Genomic DNA, 26371 nt, shown 5'->3' with positions numbered 1-26371 from the left:
GCCACTTGCTCCTTTGAATGTGGGGCTTGCACAGACCCCCTTGTGCTGGGAACTGGTGTACTGGGGGTTGAAAGGCACCGTAAAGAACCTAAGGTGGTATTTTATGAAACAGGAGCCAGCCACAAATACTTGAACCTCACTGAAGAACGAGAAGCTTCGGGAGCAAACACAAACGTTATTACTCAGGACCACCTACAACAAGGAGTCAATGGGGCACTACAAAGCCCACTGTTTATTTTATGAGAAAACCGTGCTGCAGCTGGGGCTCAGCAGCTCAGTTTTTCTGTCAGGAGCGATGGCAAAGCCAAGCGTCCACACACCGCCCAAAACCCCTTCAACGCCCCACTCGGGCACCGGGCCGGGCCACAGCTGGCAGTCCCCGGGGAGGCTCCGGGGCCGGCTCCCGGTGATAAGGGCCGATCCGAGCCGTTCCGAGCCGTGCCGGGCCCCTTATGACGCCTCCGCGGTGGCCGGGGCTGTGCGGGCGGGCGGCCATGGCGGGCGGCGCGGCCTTGCTCCTGCTCCTGCTCCTGCTCCTGCCCCTGGCCGCCGCCGAGCCCCCGTTCGCCGAGGACGATGGCGGCTCGGAGGCGGCGGAGGAGCCCCGGGGCGGGCGGCCGCTGCCGGGTGAGGCGGGGAGAGGGCTTCGTGTGGCAGGGCAGGCGCTGACAGGGCTGCCCGTGCGAGGCTGGGTGTGTTGAGCAAAGGGGACGAGGGGTTGCGCCTCGGTGCCTTGTGGTGGTACTCCGCACACCTTGCGTGATGTGGCTTGTAATTAAAACGCCGTATAACGCGAAGGACTTCTGTTCTACTTAGGTTTTACACGGCTTCCAAATGTAGAGAGGAGCACAGGCTGCCTTGGCTGCGCTGGTACTAATTGCAGCCCCCTGACAGGAATGCAAATGCAGTTCCTTAGCACATTCTTATCTCAGCATGTGTGGGATTTACATAGATAACTCCTATTAATGCTAATGGCAGCTACGTACATAATTCTCTCTGCATAGGGCTGACACTATATTTTTATCTGAACCTGATGCAACTGGAAACAGCCATCTTATATAAGTGGAAAGATCTGTAGTTTCTTATGGGAAACTTACTTAACGTGTTGCCCCATTTTAAATGTAGGCAGGAAATACAAGTAAAGGGAGGAATACAAGCTTTGCGTTGCAATACGGGTGGATGGTTCATAACATTCGTGGCATGGATGGCTCATAACCTTCATATAAAAAATACTGTGTTGTCCAGAGAATTATCAGTGAATCAGTTTCCCTTGAAATTTCTTTATGTTGTTTTTAAAATTTCACTAAATCAAAAATTTGATCAGAAATCAGGACCACTGATTCATGACTGACTTGTTAATTTAGAACTAATCAGCTTCTACTAAAGTTTATCGGAGGATTTTTACTTAGACACTACAGTATCTATTTTATTTAGAGCTATTGACTGCCAGTTCCTCATTCCAATATTCTGCAAAAAAGTCATGTTATGTGCTGTGGTGCTCCTGGAGCCAGAAGCATCCTTAAAGGGCACCATGGTTGGGAGAAGTTTGCTTTCACTGGCATCAAAGTCATTCAGCCTCCTATTAGTAATATCTGAAGTTTACTGTCTCTGCTTGTTTACAAAGTGATTTATTTATTTATTTATTTAATTTGGGTCTGGATGGAAAACAACAGCTTCCCCTTTCAGATAAGACACCCTGCCATGGCTACACTTAAATTGCCACACCAAAGTGGAATTAACACCTACGTACAGGGTAGAGGTTTAGGGTTTATCATAACTGGATACAAATTGTCAGAAATCTGCTGAGTTGAGAATTTGCACCATCTGAAGCTGTCCTAGCCCTCCCTCCCACGTTTTTGCACACTTACATTGATTGTGCACACACGAACAAGCACATGTCATGTTGTACCAAGTTGAAAACAGGCGTTTTAAAACACGACTGTATTTAGACTGTAGACAGGATCCTTACATTCCCCTCCTTCTCTGCAGTGCTTTGATTGTTGGTACGAGACAGGACTGTTGAATGAATGACTGTCCCATTAATTTAAATGAAGCAAAGGCAGAAGTGATAGGACTGGCTTCCTGCCATGGATGGGGACTGTCTTCTAAAGGAGGCTCATTAGATAATGGTGTTTGAGGCCACACAAATTGTTTTACAGGTTGGTTCTGTTTTCATAGAATTTTAAATCTTAGTCTTTTCCTCATGCTTTGACTAAGGTTGGAGTCTTTAGCATTCAACTGGATAGTTAAGTTATTGCTTAAGGATTGCTGTTCATATGCTAGAAGACTGTTCTGACGAGCACGACTTATATGCTGAAATAAATGTCAGAACCATAGAGACAGTTAGAGATAACAGACGAATAAGATTTTGATGGCTCATTTATAACGTTGGGAAAAAGTTCAGTATCAGTTTATCACTGTGGAGAATTCAGTGTGCTGCTGTAGTGTAAATCCTTTACAATGGAGGAATAAAGCTTCTATGTTTCTACATCACTGATGGCAAGAGAAATGGAACCATTCCGTTCGACCTGAAATATTTAAAGTTTTGGGTAGTGTGTGAAAAATGTTAATGTTGCACAAAGATTTAATAGCAAGAAGTGATATATAAACTTGCATTGCTGCACTGAAATAACATTTTGTAAACATAAATCTTGAACTTAAAAAGCGGAGAGACAGCGAAGCAAACTTTACATTAGTAAGTATTTGTTATCAGAAAAAAAATAGTCTGAGTAGGCAGGACTGGCAATGCAGACTTGTAAAAACAGTCATAGTGACTTGTCTGTTCTCTGCACATTTGGAAGAATTGAAAAGACCCATTGCTTATTTAATGAATAATTTCCAAAGGTGCTTCACCGAGTTTCTCTGTGGAACAATTACTGTATCTCAATATCCTTATAAACAAACATTCAAATTGCATGCTGTTAGGAATAAAATATATAATCCAGATTTGAATCCCAGATGGAGACGAGAACCTTTTGCTTCTGTACGTTCTGTGAAATCCATTCTGTAACCTCAAAGTACCATAAAAAAATGGAAGCAACCCAATCACAGTGATTAAAAGCCCAGCACCTAATTAAAATACTGTACCTGGTTGACTCATCTTCATGCTAGCTGTCTAAACCTGACCTTGAAGTGTGATGGGGAAAAAATCATGTGGCAAGGCTTATGTTAGCCAGAAAAAAAACAATGAAATGAGTTGACTGAATATTGTTTAATGAAAATTTTTCTTAACTCTTTTCAAGGAAGACCTGTAATTTGCATAGGACCTAGACATGGCATTTTCCTGAGCATTCGGAAGACAATTTAACATCATATGCTGATTTATAAGAAAAATACATTTTTTTCCTCCTAAAGAATCATTTTAAGGTTTAAGTATGAATGCTATTCACACTGGATTTTATGATAAATTTTTCATAAATGTCTTGTTTTTCTGCTTTAGTTCATGAAAGCAAAAGCGTTGGCAAATTTCACATTTCAGCTAAAAAGTAGTAAAGATTTCAAGGAATGAATTTCCTGTTAATTGGGCATTTCCATTCCTGTCATTGTATTAAAGATGTAACTTTAGACTTTGTGTTCAGGTCTGAATGCCCTTGAGTCCATGGAGCTAGAATTTGGAGTATGCACAGTTACATGTGGTAAGTAGCAAAGCAGATGAATAAAACATATTGTCCTTTGTTTTTTTGGGGAAAAAAAAAAAAAAGTGCTAACTGTAGCAATTTAGCAGTTGTAATTTGCTTGCCCTCGTTCACCTCTCATTGATTTCAATTGCCAATAACTATAATTAACAAAAACAATCAGGCTGATTGTCATTAGAAGTTTAGGTCAGATCTGTTGTTTTATTAAATTCACAGCCTGCAAGCTCCTATTTTAAACCAGTTCCCTACGTTTATTGGCACATGAGCTGCCTTCCCCAAAGTAACAATTTTCGCTATTTGTGAACATCTGTGAGATGTTCAGAAGATGAAAGATCTTCTGATGCTTCTCACAGATGTCTTCCCACATACAATATTGCCAAAAAATTGCTTGCCTGCAGTAGCCTGTTCTGTATTCCACATTTATACAATTTATAAATCATGCAACGGAGAGGAGAGGTATCATTCTGGAGTAGGAGGGGAGGGAGGAAAAATGAGTTGAGCCTTAGGAAGACATCTCTGTTTAGGGTGGTGATAGAATCTGCTGTGGGGTAGTAATTATAGTGCTTAGGAAGCAGTCTTGAATCAGAAATGCTATTTTTTATTTTTTTTCTGAACAATTTCTGCTTCTTTTAAGACCATGGGAAAGAGAAAGAAGAGGTTTTCTCTCCCATCAGTCTCAAGTTTTCTAGAGTATGCCTTCATATTTTTTCTTCAGCCACTTTTGATATTTCCAGTGAGATAACTGCCTTGAGTGCTTCAGGGAAACTATTTCACATAGGATATTATGGTTTTAGAAAAAAAATATAAAAATCTTGCTTATACATACTTTAATATTTCTCTTTTCATGATTTCAAAGTTGGTTTTATGTTCGGTATGTCCGTACTGTATATGTATCCCCATACTCTTGGTAATCTCTCCTGCTTTGAGGCACACATTTTTTGGATACTGAGAAACTGCTCCTTATGTCCCACACCTTCAGAAGACCTCTCAAATGTTCTTTATTTTCAGAGAATTTCAGTGAGTTTTGCCTCAGTTTTATCTTGGGTCCCTCAGAGTTAACGTTTAACCCCTTTAATACTGGAAATTATATACTCTTACTGAAAAAGCAGGAACTGAAAGCTCTAACAAAAGGAAAATAAGAAAAGGCATCATCTCATATCTGGACTTCATCCCATGTTTGTAGCCCTCATTCTAGCCTGGGCTGTTCAATGCATTGAGAGTTGGTATGCTAAGAGGCTGAAAGGTACCTTATTAGTTCTTCCAGTAAAACTGTAAGCCCTTTGTCTCCTTCAACTTCTTTCTTACCCCTTAGGTTCATCTGTCTACCCTTTTATATTTATTGCTTTCTGAACTGCCACCACTGTCTTAATTTTCCCCAGTTCCACTGTGGCTCAGATCCATTGCTTCTCTATCCAGAGTCCAGGTTTACAGAGACATTAAAGCATAATTAAAACATGTTAATGATGTCTTGTCATATCTGCCTTGGTTCTTCATTAGTCTCTCCGTGCTCTTGCTGTTTTGGCCACTGTTGCCTCTAGATTTCTCTCATAGCTGCTGTTTGTCAGTTCTCTGTGGGTCACCCTTCCTGCCCCCCGCCCGTCCCCAGTCTGTTAGTTGACATTTTTCCAAGGTGAACTTCATTTAGATCACTTATTTTTCCTGCATCCAGGCCATTTTTCTGCTAGGTTAACTTGGATGACTTGGTGAAGTTGAGACTTCATTTGTTAGAGCATCTCAGTAGATGAATTTCATCAGCATTGGCAGCTACGAAGAAGAGGTAGAGAAAGGAAACATGGGAATGAAATAAAAAAAAGCTGTCCAAAAGGAAGAAGCAGAGGAGTGCTACGAGAACTTGCAGATCTCATTAAAAGAGCCTTTTTCGTCAACCTTTTGAGTGTGATATACTTCCCCGATTTTAATATTGCAGTAGATAAGACACGGGGAGATTTTTTCCTGATGAATGTGATTACAGCTAGCCCAGCACCCAGATTTTATCAAGCCATCCTTTTGGATTTTCACAGGTTCCCTGTCTTTTTCGTTAGCTAAAAAAAACCTACATGGCCCCGAAGAAAGAGGAATGCCTTTAATAAAAATGTCAGTTCATTGCCATTTACACCTCTGTCTGCATCCATGAGATGAGACATTCTCTGGAGTGGAGAACGATCCTCGTTTTGTGTCATTTTCAGTAAGTGGTGTTGTCTCCCTCTGTCACTTGAAGTACTGTTTCACCAGGAACATGACATCTCTGAAACATTCTGAAATCCATCGGTTTATATAATACACACTTAAGGAAGGCATAGGCTTCCTAAATGCAATATTCAAACCAATTTCCCGTTTATTATTATACTGCAAGGAGGGAGGGGGGTTAACTCTCCTCTTTCCATGCCTGTTAGTAAACAAAATACTTCTGGAAAAAATGGCAAAGCCTTCTTCTGTTTACTGGGCCTAAGCATATTATTCCTGCCTCCCCCACAAGCTATGTCATTCCAGTGAACTGTGTACGCACAGTTTGGCAAAAACAATTAGAGCTCTTGTTTTGAATTTGTTCGTAATTGTTAAAATGAGGATGTTCCCATTGAAATCCTGATAAGGAGACTGAACGTTGTCTGCTTACCTGAAGATGGTATCAGAATTTTCCTATACACATTTGTGACGGGTTGTCTCCTGTCCTTTGCCTTCAGTAGGAACCTCCATGTTGCAGGCAGAGTCCTGGTCAACCCTTGTTGTCACCTATTTCTCATACGAAGCCCTGAGTTATGGACCACTGGGCTCTTGGAGGCTTAATTCCAGAGTCTCTTGGAGGAACTCCAGTATCACAGGCTGGCAGTTGCCATGCAGGCTCCCCAGTCCCAGTCCCAGGAGGTTTTAGAGGCATTGGTATCTGTTGACCTTGGTGGGAGCTGAAGACACTCAGTCACAAGACTAGAGGCAGACGGAGTTGGCAGCCTGTACAGTGTTCTCTGTGCCATCTGATTTGAGCATGGAAAGGCCAGGAGCCCGAAAGCTTTGATATTTAAAGTGAATTAACTGTTTTGCAGAACATACATTAGCTTCCTTTCAATTTTGTTTTCTGTAAGGAAAGTTCTGAATTCATATTGAATTCTTTTTCTGACACATAGGGACGTGATGATTCTAAGGATCTGGCTCCCTGTGGTGCAGAGCCTGACAGACGAGGATGTTGTCTTAAAAATCTTAGATACCCACATGGGATGGCTTTAGCAGGCACTCTGAGAAGATCTGTTTTTCCTGGTGTTTGGTAGATACATCACACTAACATCCAGGATGAAGAAAGAGAAAGCAAAAACAGCACGGAGAAGATGAAGAAGTGCAGAGCATATGATTTCTATTTTTTTTCCCCAAAGGGATTGGCATTCGAGAAGTTCTGTTAACGAATGGATGCCCTGGGAGTGAAACAAAATGTATTGTCGGTGTGGAGGAATGCCACGGGCCAGTGGACTGTGGATGTAAGTAGAACACTGTGATACAGTAATCAGAAGCAAATAAGTTGATTCAGAGGAAACGTCCTTATTCTTTGTGATTGTGGAGAAAGTGGAATGAATTGATTGTATTCCACCCTCCAATTACCCTGCTAAGCAGTCTGGTAACGTTTAAGATCTCATTTCTGAACCGATGTGCATTTGGTTTCAAGCCCCTGTAAAATACCATTTTTCTGCTATTAGCTTAGTTCCAGAGATTTCACCAAGCAAAAACAATATTTGAAGTAATTTTAAGGGGAAATATAATTTAGAAGTAACATTTTGTGGTTTGAAGACTTATGAGCTTTACGGTCTATACTGAGATGTTTCATGTAGTTGAATATACCTATTAAAATTCCTCCTGTAGTGGGAAGACCAATTTCTGAGAACTCTGCAAGTGTGGTGATGACTTGTATTTATATACCTCCTGAAAATCGATTTAAATACGTTTGGAAGATCTTAACTCCAAACCAGGTGAGTAATTGAACCCCACTTTGTGGAGGAAAATGGCATGCTGGATGTGTTTACTACATGCTCCATATGAAACATCCAGATGCCTGTGCTGATTACTTCCTTTGCTGTCACAATGCAAATAAGCCCTGATTTCTCACTGGCGAGTTGGTAATACAAGGGCTTAATTGGCTTTGCACCTTTACGCAGCTTCATTTTCCTCTTTATGTAAGGGAGGGGATAATTTTAGAGAATAATGTTTCTTTACTCTTATTTTAGCAAAATTGGGCCCAGTGACTGGTGAGTGATTACACTTTAGCAAGTCACAACCACATTGCCCTTCCCAGTTGTTCAAGGAGGTGCTGTAGAGGTGGGAGGAATTTTCCCAGGGTCTGAGAGGTGCTGACAGGCTGAAAAACTGATGGATTAGAATGAGCACTTTTCTGTGAATATATTTGAAAAGAGACAAACCATTTTTTTAAATTTTCTTTTGCATATGGATAGCCAGCACACATTCTTCCCAATGATTCAGCTGTTATGGAAGTGCGCAGAGATACGCATCCAATTACTTACCAGTGTGAAACTCAAGGAAATGACAGTGTAATTGCCTCTGTAAAATACACAGTGAACGCAACAACTGGTAAGCTTGTGGAGACACTTACAGACTTCTAGTGTTATGGCCTTGTGTTTGTTATGTGGCATTCAATCATCATAGGATTGCACGTCACCAGTAGCACATAGGCAGAAGCTTGTGTGCTGTGGTAATGACTGTCATGAAATGCAGGCCAATAAAAGACACATAAAAAAGGAAATGACAGATTGGGAATGAAGAGGTTGCTTGTGGTAAAAAATGAGTATTTTCTTTACCTTTGTAAAATCTCAAGCTAAAATAAGGAGGTTCTCCTATTACCTACGCGTTTGTTGCAGCAGCCAAGTTGGTTAACGTAGACTTCTTTTTGTCTCACTGAGCTATGTAGAACCAGCAGCATGCCGGGCAGTTCTGCAGTTAAGTCTCCTTTCCACTTCAGAACTGAAGCTGGAAAACAACCTTTTGTGTTTTCTCTTTTAGCTGCCATCTGGAATTTGCTTATGCACAATATATTTAGGGAAGCTTAACATTGAAAAGAATACATGGTGAAACAGTTCCCCAGTAACATCTTTCTCCCCTCCTCTGCTAATGGGATATTTGCTGACTCCATCAGGAAAGCTTTTTTCCTTTCTCTTCAGTACGATGGGTTATTTATTTCCTACGTGTCTCCTGAGGTTCTTTCTGCCTTTGTACAGTAATGAGGAATTTATTTTCTCAATCCATCTGGTAGTCACAAAACACCCAAATCTTTGATTATATCAATTTGCTTTCTTTTTCTTTTTATTATTTTCTTCTCTCACTATTCAGTTTCTACATGTCTTTTTGTACAAAGAGGAAGTTTCCTTTTTGGGACCTGAATTAGCAGAGCACATAATCTGTTTTAGTTTTAAACATGCAAATAGTCCCATTGACTTGAGTTGGTGAGTCATCAATAGGACGACTCACGCTCTTGAATTTAAACTGTGATTAAGTCCTTTTGGTGAAAAGTGGTCAGATGAAACCCATCCAACAGATGATCTACTGAGAACTTCTTCCAAGGTTTGAGGCTGTTGGTTCAGAAAATATAACTAGGCAGAAATCTGAAGAAGACAAGATCTAAAGATTTAAGTAATTTAGGAGTGGATTGTCATGCTTAGTGACAGATTAGCTTCCTTTAGGTTTGTAGATGTATTTAGATGTCCAAGAGTTTCTGGGCTTTACTTCCCCAAGAGTGACACTGTTTGGACTTTTGAAATTATTAGCTCTTAAGTAGGTACATGGAAGTGATTATAAGCAGATTATAGAGATCTAGTTCACTAGATCATATAGATCTAGTTTTACTGTCTGTAGATGGTCAGAAATCCAGTGAGATCAGAATACTGAATATATTTTCCAGTGGGATCAGAAGGAAATTAGATTATTCTGGCATCATCACTCGTACAGATTCCTTGTGCTTGGTTGTTGATTTTCTTAGCTCTTGCCTTACGTTCTGCAGAATTGTTCTGCTCTCTGAGACCATAGATTGCAGTGTTCCAGACTTTGGAAAGGGGTAATGTTTCTTTCTATTGTACAATGTTGCCTTTTCCAGTTCCTCATTAAAATATTTTTTGAAATGAGGGCTGGGGAATTTGAGACTTAAGTTTATCATCCCTGTTAGGAAAGATGGTTTCTCTACCTACTCCAGAAAATCTAAGTTTTTCAGTTCAGATAACATCTTTTTCTGTGTCACTATCTGAACTCCAAGATGAAAGGTAAAGAAGGGCAGAATCACAAAATCAGTATCAGAAATAGGAGAACATCTTATTTTTCAGGTGATCTTCAGGACTGAGCTCACTTTTTTCTTTTTTCTTTTTTCTTTTTTTTTCCTTTTTTTTTTTTCCTAGCATTAAAAACTGTCCACAAAGATTTCTAGTGAGCATAAGTTGGACAGGTGTGGTGGGCTCCCCCTGGATGGCTGCCGTGCTCTACCCAGCTGCTCTCTCACTCCCCCTTCTCTACTGGACAGAGTGGGGAAAATAAGATGGAAAGCTCACAGTTTGAGATAAAGACAGGGAGATCACTTACCAGTTACCTTCACAGGCAAAACAGACTCAAAGTGGGGAAAATTAATGAAATGTATTGCCAATTAAAATAGAGTCAGATGATAAGAAACAAAGACAAAAACAAGGACACCTTCCCTCCTGCCTCTTCTACCCCACCACCTTCCTGAGCACCGCAAATGGATGGGGAATGGGAGGTTGTGGTCAATCCATAACAGTTCCTCTATGTCACTCTTTCCTCCTCACACTTTTCCTCTCTGGTCCTCCATAAGCCACAGTCCTTCAGGGTAAACCTGGTAAAGCATGGGCCTTTCATGGGTTGTATTTCCTTCAGGAAATCTCTGCCTGCTCTGGCACAGGATGCTCCACAGACTGCAGTGTAGATATCTGCTCCAGTGTGGTCTTCCATAGGCTGCGGGGGAATCTCTGCTCTGTTGCCTGGAGTACCTCCTCACCTCCTTCTTCCCTGATCTTGGTGTCCTGTGTATTTTTACTTCCTAAATTATTATTATTTTTTTTTTTTGCCACCAACTGAGATGATGCTGATCACTTCTCTGGGTCACTCAAATGAATAAGCTTAAGTTTGTATTTTGTCTTTCTCATCACCTCAATCCCTCCCTATTCTGTTCCACAGATACATTTCTGTGTATCACTATTGTGATAGTGCCAGAGCTGAAAAATGGGGCCACAGAAGTGGAACTATGCTTGATTAGTGGGTGTTATTTCTTCTTGACATTTTCCTAGAGAGAAAGGCTTGAGGTGGTCAACAGAGCTAAAAATAATCAAGACAGCTGATAAGGAATAAATGTATTTCCTTTGGTCTTATACTTTCTACTCTCTCCAGCACTCTTGTTTTACTTGTGTGAACAGCAGTGGTCAGATTGAGAAAAGCCATCTGAGGACCTGACCCCAAAGACAACACTTGAAAATACATAGCATGACATTCTGCTTCAGATTTTGATGCATGCGAGGAGGGGATGATGTGTTGCAAAAAGACAGGTCAAGCCTTACATGAATGTGGCTATATTTGCCACATGGCAAAACTTCTTATGAATTGATTTTCATACTATGCATGGAGAACTTCCATGTGTCCTTTACCGATGATCACTGCTCTTCCCAGTGACCTTTTGTTGAACAACAGTAACGACCTTTTTGTATGAGTGAGTGGTCTTCAGTAATTTGCCTCTTCCGTTTGTTTGCAAAACTGTTCAGACTGATGCCTTTTTGTCTTTTATAGCAAGAGAAATGTAACAAAGATGTACTTTATCTTCAAAAATTATTGAGATCTGTGCAAGGAAAATCCCATCTTTTAATAACTGACATTTATTTACGTCCTTCTTACTAAATCACTACCCTGGGTTACAGTAGAGGGTCTTGTTTCACACTCCCACCCATTACGCTGTTGGGTGTTTTGTGAAGACTTTGGGGCTGGAAGGCAGTTTGTTCATATTTACTAATAATAGTCCTGCGAGGAGGGAGGAAGGACTTTGCAAGGGAGGAAAGTGAGAGCAGAGAACGACCCTCATTACCACGCTGTGTGAAGCCTTCTGCGATTCCAGCTGTGCCCCCAGCTCCACGCTTCCCATGGGCGGAAGAGCGAGTCGGTCTGTGTGTGCTGCTTCTGTGGAGAAGATGGAGGCAATAGTGTTAACTGTTTCAGAGGCCATTCCAGGCCCCACTTCTCTGTTTTTTTCCTGATAATGGCTTCAATGCCAGAGCTTCCTTTAGAGGCAGAAGCCACATCTCTGTGATGGGTTACTGTACAAACGCATGACCAGCATTACTGTGTTGTCCTTGCGTTTGCACAGAAATGAAATGGGGAATCCCAGTGCCCGACTGTTACAGCGTGGATCCTCTCTGTGTGTGTTTCTGTGTGCAGTCCTGCTCTCACATCCACAAGTATCCATGCATTTTTAATACGTAGGAAAAGTCTTAGAGATAATCTGGAAGGGAAACAGAAAAAGCTATGCATCATCATTATATTAAGGGGAAAAAATAGTCTGCAGAGGCAGAATCTCACTGCCCTCTGCCAAACTGATACATGCTTTCTGGATCTGAAAACTGGTGGAAAGAACTCGTGTTGGCTGCTGGACCGTAGACACAATTGGTTGAGCAGCTGCTTATAGATGGAACACTGCTGTGCAGTTGACATCATGATCTAGGAGGAACCCCAGCTCAGTGCAAAACCTGGGGGAAGAAGAGGATGAAGAGAAATGGTGCTGCTGGCAGAGGCGGTGGTGTTTCCTTTTGATAGAAATGGTGCAGGAGAAATGCTGTACCAGGAGAAATGCTTGAAACAAGTAGGTATGTTATCAATCTCTTCTTGCTCTGTAAAACCCTAGAAAATTTCCAGTGGAGGTACATACAACTTTAGGAATTTCTTTACAGTGTAATTGTGGAATATATAATAATGTTTTTCTTTCATCATTCTTAAGGGCAAAGTAGTCAACAGACCTGAGCTGTAGACTTCAAGTTGAATGTCGCTGAACTAAACCTCTCATGTTTAAAAAATAGTTGTTCTTTCTACTTGTATTAAGCAAGAGGATACATATTTTTTAAAGCTGATGTAAATACGTCTTTGTAACCTTTTCTGTTAGCTGAAGATGTTTCTAAGGCATATTCTGGCTGCAGCAAAATTCTCACTGCCTAATTGGGAATGTTGCCTGGACTTTAGGAGTGCAGTCAGGGGCTTAAAAGTGCTCCTGATGTGAATCAGTTTTTGCTCATTGTAAAACAGCTTATCGGGAAGCTGCTTTTTGGTCTGTTTCCTGTTTGCATTTTAAATGTGTGTTTACTTGGAAGGAACTCCCTCTGTATTATCAGGTTGTCTCTTGGGCAGTTCTAGATCTTGACTACTGGAAGAATTTCCTGCCTAGGAAGAAAACGAGTAGATCAGCAGTGGATAAGAGAAAGTTTGTTTTCCTCTTCAGCGGGCTCTTGTTACAGCCTGTAAAAAGAGGTATTCTTAGAGGTCTAAATTCACATTTTGTCAAGGGGAAAAATACATTACATTAATTAAATTGCAAAATCAAAGATAGTTTTCATTAATACCCATTCACCACAACTGCGTGTAATTCTAAAAAGATTGTCCAGTCATTGAAACGAATTAGTCTAAAAGCAATTAGCTCTGCATTGTGTGAAAACCCCAGTATTACTATGTGTGATATTCTTAGCTAGTTCACCATTCTTGCATGTCTTGTATGTTGCAGAAAGATCTGGAGAATCCTATAGGCAAGCTGCGGTTTAAGAATGTCAACAAATTCTGTGATGCAGGAGAATGAAACTCAAATGATGTGATGGAAGAGTTGCTTAGATACTACAGTGATGACAGTGGCACGAGAGCTTCTATAGAAATAGCAATGCAGTAGAAAAAAAATGTTTCTCCTGCAGTCATTCTGCTACAGAGAGTACCTACCAGTGTAACAGGAATTCTGTGTACCAGGGAGCAATGAGATACCACATAATAGTTCTAGAAACTCCTATCAGGGAAAATGAAAGAAAATTAAGGTTGGCCTGTGTACAGTTGTCAAACCTGGAGGGATCTGGAAAGATGCACTATAGTTCATTGTTTTGTCTGAATGTTGTTGAACAAATAAGTTCAATTAAATCTCAGACCAAGGTGACTGGGTTTGGTTTTCAGGCATTTCTTTATCTAGGGTCAAAAAGTAGATGGGGGAAATTGGTTGACCGTCTTCAACATTTTCCACTCTTCCTGGATTTGTTAGAGTCATCTCCTAACTGGTATCTTTGGTCTTAGATAAACAGCTAAAGTAATGGCAGAGCCATTGGTTTCCTTCAAAATATTCCAAGGTTGAACAGGTTGTAGCATTGCAGAATGCATTTTAACTTGAAATCCTTGCTACATTTTTCACTTCTCATCTTCCTGCAGCTGCTTCTCGCTATGTGTTTCTGGGCCATGCAGAACAACTCCATTCCATGCTCATGGGTTATTTGCTTTAAATAAAGGCATCACAGACCTAGATAGAGACAGGGAGCTGAAAAGCAGTGCTTAAGTTATTGAATCCAGTTCTTTGTTAGCCTACTCTCTTTCTGCTTCATTATTATTGCTAGTATTGCAGCAATTAACGTTGTTAGCATTCTCCAGTATCACGGTGGTGCCTTGGTGCCTCAGTCGTGGTTGACAGAGCACCTGGTACCCGGCACAGAACAAAGAAGCCAGCCTGCCTTGAGCCGCAGAAGGTCTGTGGTAGTTCTTGTCTCTCTGTCATTCATTTATCTTACTTGAACATGTCTTGAAATCTTACATTAAAGCACTTCCCAAAGCAAAAGCATTGTTGTATCAGTCATTCTTAACAAATACTAAATACATTTTCCTCTCCTTGATTTTTTTCCTTGTTGGTCTTTAGGAACTGCAGTCCCTTGTGTTACACAGCTATAGGTAGTATTCTGAGAGCTGTACCACTGTGACTAACGCTGAGATTAGCTTGTGTATATGTGTGTAGTGAAATCCCTTGCATACTCTTAATGTTTTGGCTAGTTATTTCCTGCCAAAATATGGCTTTCCAAGGTCTGATCTTTCGGTCTGCCATTTAAAATAGTAGGTCTTCTTGGATGTAAAGAGTGGAAAGAGTGGAATTCTTCCAGCCAGATGTAGGTGTTCGCATCTGAGCTCTATATGCAGACTCCTTTACGATTAGTGGAATGTTACTGATGAATCATAAGGTATTTCATCTTGTCCTGGATGCCTAAACCAAGTCAATGGAAGGTAGCTTGGAAGTGCAAGTTCCTCTCCAAAGCCTATAGAGAAAACCTAAGACAGCTATCAAAATATCTAAATAGTGAACTATCTTAAGTGAGATGTGTCCCACACCACATGCCTTGATGTCCATTTCTTTGCATCTTCTTTGGTTAGATGCAAAGAATGTATAAAATGTTACTATTCTGACTTCTGCTGATTTCATAAGGGCATGAAGGTCATAAAAGATGTCGGAGAGGTAAAGAATAAACTCCTGTTCCTTTGCATTACTGTTCATGACATTAAAAGCCTGATTCATCTGAAAATTTGACCATAATAATGACCATGTATTTTTTTTTTCTTCAGAGCTGCAAACAAATCAATCAAAGAGAATAGACACAGGACAATCAAGGAAAAAAAGGGCAGACGCCATTCTGGTGTTTTGCCTGGTAACTGGAATAATTTTCACTGTTGGTGTGATCTTTGCCATCATCTTTATCATTCTTCACTGGTAGGTGGACAGCATACAATGTGATTTATGTGTTACTTGATCAAAATATGGTATTTCTGAGGACAAACATGACCTGGGGTGAACTATTTAAGTTTCTCTATAGTCTAATATTTATGTTGCCAGTAAAGAAAACATGAACAAACTTCTGGAGATCAGGCAGAAGTGCTTTACAAAGCAGTTACAGTGACTGTTAATGGGAGGGAAATGATTAGAGCAATTTTTGTAAACCTACTTAAATGTGCGTTTTTGTGTAATTCTTTTTTCCATTTTAGGGCAATTTTTAAAACTGTTTTGGGTTCAAAAAATGGGCAAGATGGCGAGGAGGAAAAGCTGACCAACAAAAGTTCCCAGGGTAGCATGTAGTAAGTAGCATCCCACTCAGGGCCAGCATTGCTTTTTGGAGGAATTGGAGTCTGCACCTGCAGCTACAGTGTTCTCACCATCTGCATTAGCCACAATACAAGAAGTGCCAGAGCCATCATCCACAGAGAATGAAGTACAGAAGTCCTTCCAGCAGTTGCATAATGAACAGAATTAGAGAAAAAAGAACAATCGGATTACACAGGAAAATGATATAAGGAAGATTAATATATGCTTGGAATACTGGTTTTAAGAAATACTTTTTACAGTTCATTCACTGTCTTGGATTACTGAACCTTAAAATAAAATGTGTAAAAATACTCCTATTTTAAGGTGGACATCACTTCCAGGTAGTATAATAGTCTGAGCACCTCTGAACTGGAGAACTAAACCCAAATTTTTGTGTGGATATTGAAAACAATTTATTTAACACCTCTTAATTTGGAGGCGATGTTAATCTACACTGTATGAAATGGGGCGCATAGTCTAGGCAAAGACTATTTTCTTGTAAAATGTTCCTTATCTCCGTGATGGTCCTCAGGTATGTAGTCATTGTAATCCAGTGTCTTCTAGAAACATGGGATAGTGTGTATTGTTAGGGAAGATCAATAAAAGGTGTTTCATAAGCTTCATTAATTTTTTACCTTCACATTTGCACATGTAACCATTTCTGCCATCAAGGGCACCAAAGCGTGTGAACAGAAGAGTAGTCCCCTGGGTTCAGACCAAGGGTTCATCTACCTCAATCAAATCAATGGACAAAAAAGGATGTGAAGGGAAGAGTACAAAAACAAGACGAGGTTGTATGATGTTTTCCCCATGTATTCTTCCAGCCTCCAGCCACTTACATTTTTTCTAAACCAGACGCAATTTGCAAGCAGTTAGAAATCTTGAATGGACTTACTTTCCATGACTTTGTTCAGTGTCCCCTTGTACTTAGTAAGCTTCTGTCACATCAAACATCCTCTGATGAGAAGATACAGAGCACAAAACCATCTTTTGTCCATTTTGAATCCAATTCCTGATAGCTTCATTTGTTGCTCCTGACTTCTTGAAAGGGCAGTGAACTGTCAATTGGTACTATCCTCTCCCTGAAGGGGACTGTCCTCTAGGTCTCTAACATATTCCCTGGTTATTTTCTTTCTAGCCTGAAAAATCTAAGTTTTCTTAGTGATTCTTCATCCTGAAGCTGTACCATACCATCCTTGCTGACCTTCGCTATCCATCCTTAATTATGTGATTGTCGTGTTTATGAAGGCGCTTTCCATATGTGTAAAATATTATTTAATGCAAATAAAAAACACCTGAGCAGATAACATATTGAAAAATGGACTGCGGAGTGATTAAAATATTTAATAGATTTTATGATTGATTTTTTTGCTTGGTAGAAACTCTGAAGAGAGGCCAAATACTGAGCACTCCAGGTTAAAGAATGCTTCTCAGTAAAGAACATTGAAAAAAAATAGATTGGAGGTAGTAACTCATCCTCTCGAAGAATTCCTGTTCTCTTTGATTCCTCTATTGCTGCAGATGTTTAACTGCACCATCTGCACATCCTTAAAAAGCATTATCATATTTTTCAGAGATACATCATTTTGTTTTCTGTTTAGTGAAAAGATCATTTACATTTTTGCAATAAAACATATTCAAAAATGATGTGCACTTAATTCTATAAAAATGTCTTTTTTAAAAAGGAAATGGTATTTTTGGGAACACTATCATTAGCTATGTCATCCTACATCATTTGGTGGACAAACCGAAAAGTCTTGCAATGTTAAGAAGAAAATACATAGAGAAGGGAAGAGCAGACAATAACATTTCTGCGGTTTGCAAAACTAGATTATGCATTCCAGGTGAGTTTTTGATCCCATGCAGTCAAAGACAGACTATTGTGGTGAGCCTGGGATTAGGTCTCAAATGTAGGTCTCAAAAATAGACCCAAACCAGTGGTTGTTACTCAGGAAATTGTTCCCACTGAAGGTGTGGGAAATATGAAGACCTACCACCAGCTCTGTGACTTCTGAACTCTTGTGTTCATGCTGTAATTTAGGTGGGGCATAACTGAAAGGGAGGGAACTAGACTATTCTGTTTCATAAAGATGCAAAGGATACAACCTTTTTGTATTTTAATAGCATTAGCAAAGAACCTCCAGACTTCCTTGGGTTGATATTTTGAAGGTTTTAGATTTCCATGGTTTGCTGGCAAGTCCACTGAAAAGTAATAGATACATAGTCTGAGTATTCAGAAAATGAAATTCAGGAAATGCTGAACTGATCCTGGAGCATGGGGGGCCTCAGGGTAGATCAAGCAGCTTTTGCTCTTTATTGGCTCGTATTTTATAAAATATGATTACCTTCTGCCTTTTTTCACTCTCTTATAACTCCTTAGAGCTTTCTACAAAACAGAAAAAAAAAATCTCTAGAATATTTGATGCAGAAACTGTAGCATAAAATGTGGGAGAGTGCCTCGCTGCTCAGCAGATAGGGTAAACACACTGCTCTGCTGCCGAAGCTGCAATCAGAAACTCCAAGAAATGGGGAAATTCCGGAAGGTTACTCTGGCCAAGCAGTCATCACACAACCACTGTGTTATCATTCTCTCGCCCTAAATGTGAACGTGAATGGATCGCACGTTGTACCATATGCTCTATAAAGCACACAGAAAGTGCAAAATAATTGTCTTAATATAACCCCTATCAACCTTCTCTGACTTCTGATCCCATAATCTGAAAAATATACTTAATAGTTTGGCAACAGAGTGAACAGCTATGACAGATAAAGGACATCCAGAAATAAATGTGTTACGTATTTTTAAAGAGATGAAGAACATGCTACAATCTGCTCAAGCACTTCTGACAAAAAGTATTCACCATCTATAATATATAATTGTCCTTGATGCAACTCCTTTTATCTGCAATGCCTAAGAAATGCAAAGAATGTTTTCACTGTTATTTTCTGGTAGTGGATTAATTAAGAGAATCGACCAGAGTTTCTCCTTCTCCATAGGTTTGAGCACAGTATTTCCACCTCCTCCAGCTTGCTGACTGCAGTGGAAACCTTTCGTCTACTGCTCACCCCAAGCGATGAAGTTTTCTTATTCTCAGACCTGAAGTGTGTGCCTGGTTCCTGTTAAAGCCAGTGTCATTTCAGCACTTGAAGTGAGATCTGCTGCACTTGTGAGAGGCACAGAGGAACCAGAAGGAGAAGGGCCAGAGGTCACATAAAAATATCGGAGCGATCTCAGGAGTTTGTGCTGCCTGCAAGAGCTTTTGGCCAATGCAGTGAAGGCAGCCTCCCTAGTCTGCTCTGTAAAGGGCAGTCCGTACAGAAATCCCAGTGCCCTGGGAGCTTATAGCTTTGCCCTCCTTCTGATGTCCTCCCACAGCACACCTTGGAGGGCTGTCAGCTTATAACACATCTTCCAGGGGACCTTTTTGCCTGCCTTAGCTGCACCCCGGGCTTGCAGCATCGCCCCCACTGCTCCAGCTGCTGGATCCAGCATGCATGGACCGGAGCTCATGTCCTTTCCTGAATTCAGATGTCCTTGCACATGTGTTTAAGTGATTTCCTAAATCAGGGCCAAAATGAACTGCCAACCCTTGCTTTCACTTGCTTTGCATAGTTTAATATTGCTGCATAAGCTTGTGGGTTTTGCTTTAATTTAGTAGTGTTTTAAACATTTCCCCACTGTTCTTACATCTTCCTTTTCTTTTTCTTCTTAAAGAAAACTCTTTTTGGAATGCATAGCTTGTCCGTATATGATCCACCATCTGTCTCAGGAAATTTAGGATGCATTTATATAGTTATTTAGGTCTTGATGTATGTGCAGTTTCATTTATGTATGGTCTAATACTATATGCTGTAGAAATGATTTTTTTTTTTTTTCTTTGACAGCTTTATTGGCTCTTTTTGGAAATGAATTTTTTTATGGTGAATGGCAGAGATTTTCATTATTTCTTTATAATTTAATTTAGTAAAACACACTTAAAATAGTAAGTACTAATTTTTTTTTTTCTTTGCTGCTATGCATACAGGACAGAAATCGCCGCAGAAATATGGGTCATTTTTAGCCTGATGCTCTATAGCATAAGATAAAGAAATGGTAGTTCAAAACAGATATAGTGCTCCATGGCTGGTGGCAAAATTTAAGCATTGTGCAGATATTACAGGGAATAAATAAGCAAATAATTTGATCTGTGAATCAAAATGCTGCAGCTAACCATTAAGTCAAACGTACAGCATTTCATATGGGTTTTGGACAAAGAGCTCTGCAGTTTCCAGTTGTTTCTGTAAAGTCTAGAGATGGATTTTTCAGGAGAGCTGGGCGTTCAGCTTCTACTTTATTATGAGAAACTTGTTATATTAAGCCAATATTGTTCACTTTTGATTTCCTAAGTTTTTACTTAGCTGTATAGCATTTTTTTTTTTTTTACTTAGAACTAGGTCCGAGTGCTCAGACTGGAAAATTCATTATGGCAAATTTTCAGGACAACGCTACTTTAACAGGAAATTGTGTTTGTGGGCTGTGAAAAGATAAATGGAGAAAAAGCTTGCATGTCTGAAGCAATTAAGCCCCAAATCCAGCATGGCTGGTTGTGGATAATTGGTTGTTTAAAATTACTTAACCTACATGTGTTTTGCACTCTGTCCTCGTGTTCTTACAATGAGAAAGTTACTGGGAAAAATGGGAAGACTTCAGCCTTTTAAATGTTCATTTTGGACTACAAACCCTTTCCCGAAGAGATGATTTTGGGTTACATGTGCCCACAAAGTCTTATAGCACGGTGTCTTGATCCTTTTTGAGGGTAACACATTATAACAACATAAGGATTAAATAATGGTATGAAGTTGTCTTGCAGATGAATCAGTTACTATTTTCATCTAACATTATGTTGTATTACACCTAGAATAATGGCAAATTGTTAATTAAGATCCCTTGATATTTGCAATGATCTAATTTTCTGTTGCTTAGAACTGCCAAATTTTAGTCTTTAGGCAGAAATTTTCCATGCTGAATATGTGGTCCTCAGGCTAGTATCTTTCTTTCTGGGAACGCAGAAAGTGCAGCCAAATGTTTCATTTTTCTGGGTACTCACTTTATGCAAAAATAGGCTGCTAATCCCATCCTGACCATTTCTCTACCATTCCTAGTTTCAGCTTCCTTCCTAGTTCCCAAACTGGGAAGCTGACAGGGACAGGGAGTGCTGGAGAAGTGGCTGTGGAAGGAGGGCTGAGGTAAAAAATAAACTAGGAGGAAGAGCATCATAAAATTGGTGGTACAAAGAGGCTGTGCCTTGAAACCTGATGTAAGTGGGGAGAAGGGACAGATGCTTTGAAAAGGGAGATTGTGTGAGCAGGACCTTCACTGAGTGGAAGAACTAGCCAGATGGGAATCGTGAGGAATATGGGGAGGGAGACTGGGACTGTGAGATCCTGGGTGGCAGAGAGAGATTGAGAGAGAGCTGGGCACGTTGAACGGGAATATGCAGAGAAGAAAGGCAGGGTGAATACATTCACACGGGGGAAATCATGTCTGAGTGCTAGGACAGGAGGGATGGGGAGTGGAGGGATGAGACTGGGATGGACAAAGCAAGGTTGGAGGGGAAGACCGGGACTGAATGGATAAGAAAGGACACTGGAGCATTTAATGTGGTAGAACACTGAGAGACAAACCTCATAATCTGGTAGATTCATGTGTGTTATTTACCTCATTGTAAATGGTCCTGGAAAAAAAAACAAAAACAAAAACAAAACAGCATAAACAAACAACAACAACAACAAAAAACAGCAACAACAAAAAAAACTTTTAACCTTTTAAAGCCTGCAAATTTTTATCCTTATAGATAAATAGATAAAGGTAAATTCTTTGTCTCATAAAATGTTCAGTGGGTGAATGATGTGGTTCTTTCAAAATGTCATCAGTCTTCCTGGTCTGAGTGATATTCACAGCAGGTTCTCAGCCACTGGAAGTCAAAATGACAGCTCCCTTTGAACAGCATAGAGGCAAGTCATGTATAATTGAATCTCTTATTTTTATTGTTGCAGCACTGATTTTATCCGGGCTGCTCACGTGCTGCACTTGCTAGACTTGGGGGAAAATGTTTGCAAACTTCTAAAAAAGCTTAAAAGACATTGAGTTTGTGTGTTCACAGAGCACACATCCGGAAGGACCCACTGGGTCATCTGCTCTGATCTTGTGTCTGCAAGAGGCTCTTCCCTGTCTCTCTATTACTCCCATGCTGAGCCTGGTAGCTCAACTGAAGTTTGTGTTTACGTGAAAAGCACCGAGCCTTGTTTGGGGAACACGGAAAGACTGGAAGCCCAGCACTCGGCAATTTGTTCCAGAGGTTTATTGCCTTCTATCCTAAATAAGAACTGCTCTACTTTCAAAACACGAACACATCTGGTCTCATCTCACAGCCGCTGGTTTTTGGTTTTGCTAAATTCAGCAGTCGCTTAGTGCTTCATATTTTTTCTTCATGGGAAAATTTTTATTCACTAACACACTCTAATCAATCACTTCTCGGTCTTCTTTTATGATGAAGCTTCTTAAAAGTCATCTCAGAAGCCTTTCTCTCTTGAACTTAGACATTTTTTATGACTCCCTTTTTGACAGCTTCTGTTTTTTTCAGCATCGTCTCTTCATCCAAGAACAATATATGCCCTATGACACTGATAGCCATGTTCAACTGCTTGCTGTATCCACATCCTAAACTCTTCGCAGAGTCGCATATTCATAAAACACAGTTCCTCATTACATTGATACACCCTACCGTCTGTGGTCCTGGACCAATTTCTCATTTGGCCCTGGTAAATCACACAGGGAAGAGTTATTCCTATATGTTCCTGACTATGCCATATATCTGTCCCATCTATGTTTATGTCTACTTCCATCTTCATGTCCTCCACCCACTTCAGTATTGGAGCTCAGCCACTATTTAGAGAATTCAAAATTCATTGGCCTGGATGTGAAAAGATGGTAATAAGAACACAACCCTGAATCCTGTTCAGTTTGAAGAGTCTACCTGTGTCTGCATTTTGCATTACATGGTTGTATGCTAAAATTACAGAAGAAGCACAGGTCACCTTTTCACCACATGTAGCCTCTTAGCAGAAAGGCTGAATAAAGGCAGGTCCCTGATTCCTCTCCTGTCACACCCCAGGAGTCTCTCATGTTTCTGCACACTGGTGCAAATTGAATAGATGGATGGGGCATAGGATGTAGGGAGAAACCCTGCATGTTAGTCCTCAGCCTGGTAGCTGATGTACTTTCCTGGAAGACACAAGCCTTTTCTTCAGCTGAGAGAACGGTTCTTTGATCGCTGTGCCAGTGAGCAACACAGCAAGTTAGTTAATAAGGAGAACAGTCCACAAAACTGCACTCAGAAATGCTTTTGGGTGCTTTGTCAGGCAGGCATTGCCTCTTCTCTTTGTAGGAGACCTCTCTTGCTCCATTGCCTCCTGACTCGTACAAATTGCCACATGAGGCATGCATTTGGTGAAGCTCTCCTTGCCATCTACCTGGGGCTAGTCTTGGGTAGACAGGATTGATTCTTCATGTTGTCTTTCATTCTCGGTATGAAATACGTGTTTCAGCATCTTTAATAATGAAAAATCCAGATTTTCCTAAAAAGTTATAACTCCATTTCTCTCTCTCTCTCTCTCTCTTTTTTTTTTTTTTTTTTTTTTTTTTTTTTCCCATCAGGACCAATAAAGTGGATAATGGTCCATGACTATGGTCTTCTCGTCTTTACTTTTCTTTCTTTCCTGCCCATGGCAGGGGGGTTGGAATTAGATGTCCTTTAAGGTCTGTTCTGACACAAATTATTCTATGATTCTAGGATTTTTGCTCAAGCTCTTTTAACTGGAGAGCAGACAGAGTGGAAAAAAAAGAAAGTCTGTAAACCTTTAAAGTTTCAGAAGTTAAAATAGCAAATTTAGTGTTGCATTTTCACAAATTTTCTTGCTCATGGTTTCTGTAAGTCATGTCACGGTCAAGCTGTACCCAGGCATCACTTACATCATCCCCAGACCAACAACTCTGATGGGTTTTATGCCTAACTTTTAACTCTTCAATAAAACTTCCTTGAAAATCCTGGAAAGGATCTGCCATACCCTTCAGTGATGTCTTAACATTTCATCTGGTGTTGGGCAAGATTGGTTCATCAGGCAGTGACAAGTCAAACCTGAGATAAAGAGTTGTATCTATCACTGCCTCTCACAAGAGATGTCTGTCTCTGGCAGACTGACTCACAGTGGTGTTTGACATATGACCTGTATTGCTAGACTTTTCAAATGAGAATGAGAACATTAAATAGGAAGCAAAATGGAAGGATCAGAATGCAGTGTAGAATCCTTTACAAGTGTCACTTGTAAATGCAGGTATAATTCACCTAGTCTTTCTGACTACAGATCATATTCCTTCCTTCCTTCCTTCCTTCCTTCCTTCCCTCCTTCCTTCCCTCCTTCCCTCCTTCCCTCCTTCCTTCCTTCCCTCCTTCTTTCCCTCCTTCCTTCCTTCCTTTCTTCCTTCCCCTGTCATTCTGTCTTCCTTCCCCTTCCATTCTGTCAATGTTTTCTCTTCTTTTCTTTCCCTCTTTTCCTTTTTTTTTCCTCTCTGTCTTTTCCCTCCTTCCTCTCTTTCCCCTTCCCTCCTTTCCTCCTTTCTGCCTGCTCCCTCTCCCCCTCCTTCCTTTCAAAGGCTACCAACTCTGGGTAAAAGGAGCTTTTAAAATTAAAATCGGCACAGTTTTCCCTGTACCATGTACTGCCACTTCTCGTCCTCCATTCTCAGGATTCCAGGATTGTCCAAAAATAGGTTTTGTAAGCACAGAATTAGCTCAGGAGTCTGGGTCAGCTCTCACAGATATCAGTGAAAAGTCAGGTCAGGATGACTAAAACTGCTCAGTAACAATAATCTCAAAGCAATAATCAAAGTCCAACTCTTTGCTTTGAAGGCCATGGCCAAGCTCCTGGGCCACATTTTGGGACACGTGTGCCTGGCATTGGCGGAGGAATTGGGGCACAGGTGGGGGGACCAGGCAGCAGCTGCTCTTCCCATGGGGTCTGCAACACCCCCTGGCTGCAGTTTGCCATCAGGGCAGGTGACAGACTTCACTCAAGAAAGTAAAAGTCATTTTATATTTTTAGGCTTACATCAAAGTTACCATCAAAGCAGGGGGAACCACAGAGGAAAGCGAGACCTTGAGCTTGAGGCCACTGAGCTCAAGGGCTCCTGGAGGTAAAATGATGAGATTGAAAAATTAATGAGATTGAAATCCAAATTTTTTCCTCATAATTATGAAGCTATTGGAAGGCTGAGGTTGAGCCTGAGGAAGACACAGGTTTCTTCGCATCGCTGTCTAGGATTGTTGGTATTGCTTCCTCACTCCAGGATTTCCTGCCTGAGCTGATGAAGTTCTCTTCCTGCCTTTCACGATCAAATCCCAGCAGTTAATGCTCTGTGGAATTACAAAATCACAGAATCATAGAATCACAGAATCAAAGAATGCTTGGGTGGGAAGGGACCTTAATGATTCCACCACCCCTGCCATGAGTGGGGACACCTCCCACCAGACCAGGTTGCTTGAAGACCCATCCAGAAGGTGGCATCTCTATTGGAGCAGCACCAAACAGCTACGTGACTTAACTTTGGTGTGATAAACACTTGCCAAATAGCTCATTCTAATCAATAAATGCCATCTCATAACAACAGACTCTGCCATCAGATATGAACTCTGTTCACCAGACATGCACCTTGGATGTACAGAAAATGTTTTAGGACCAGCACTTGGCCTTGTTATGTTTCTTGTGGACTACAGCTCTGAAATTCTCGGCTTACCTCTCTCTGTAAGTCAATGCATTTAATGTATTTTTATTATAATTTCAGTGGGGGTCAGTCTACATATACACAGCAACAAAAATGATGCCAACAGAATCACATGGCAGGAAATATAATGTTAACTTGATCCTGTCTGTGCTTTTTATGCTTAACAAGAGAAAATCAGGAAATAAGGAGAGTGTTGGATTTAATTTTGAATTTCCTGGTCCCTTGCTGTTTGTTGTCTTGAAGATAACACCAACTAAACATACAGGGTCTTAAAAATTTAATTTCCTTTTGCTATTTCCTAGTTCCTATTGCTCATGCTTTCAGGTTTCTATTGTGGCTCCTCTCGAAGTGGAGACTTCTTGTAATTCTGCGTGTGCATTCTGATTCACACCGCATTTACATTCCTCTTGTTCCTCTCCACCTTCTCCCGAGTGAAAGCTCTCTGTTCCCCCACACAGAGTCAGCCTGCAGTGCTAGAGGGAAGGCACAGAAAGGAGAATTTGTTGACACTGCCAAACCTTTTGTATTTTCCTTTTTGTTCTCCTCTCCGTGCCACCGAAGATGGCTGTTGCCCAACAGGGCAAGTCCGCAGAGCTTACATACAGCATATTTGATCCCACTGTCCAAGATGCTCTGCAAGAGTGAGGAATACTCTTTCTGGAGGCCAGAAATAAGCATCATTATGCCTTGAGACAGCCGGCAGAAACACAGATGCTTTCCTGTGATGTGATGTGACTGAGCTCGCCGGTGTCACTTCCAGCGGCTGCCACTTCAGCGGAGGAGGGTTCACTGCCAGGATTTTGTCTG

The 26371-nt window shown here is 40.7% G+C and overlaps 1 protein-coding gene across 1 annotated transcript; it reads left to right on the top strand.

Moving 5' to 3' along the window:
- Positions 1-492: 492 nt before the first annotated feature.
- Positions 493-23345, top strand: SPACA1 (sperm acrosome associated 1). The gene is made up of 8 exons (XM_035322566.1): positions 493-627; positions 3579-3635; positions 6998-7099; positions 7479-7585; positions 8066-8201; positions 15231-15375; positions 15648-15737; positions 21888-23345. Coding segments are annotated over exons 1-8 (771 nt in total). The 5' UTR covers positions 493-494; the 3' UTR covers positions 21889-23345.
- The last annotated feature ends 3026 nt before the right edge of the window (positions 23346-26371 follow it).

This window comes from Oxyura jamaicensis, chromosome 3, assembly GCF_011077185.1.
Source record: "Oxyura jamaicensis isolate SHBP4307 breed ruddy duck chromosome 3, BPBGC_Ojam_1.0, whole genome shotgun sequence".
NCBI classification, from domain to species: Eukaryota; Metazoa; Chordata; class Aves; order Anseriformes; family Anatidae; genus Oxyura; species Oxyura jamaicensis.
Note: the sequence above shows the minus strand (reverse complement) of the source record. Positions and strands in the feature narration are given on the sequence as shown.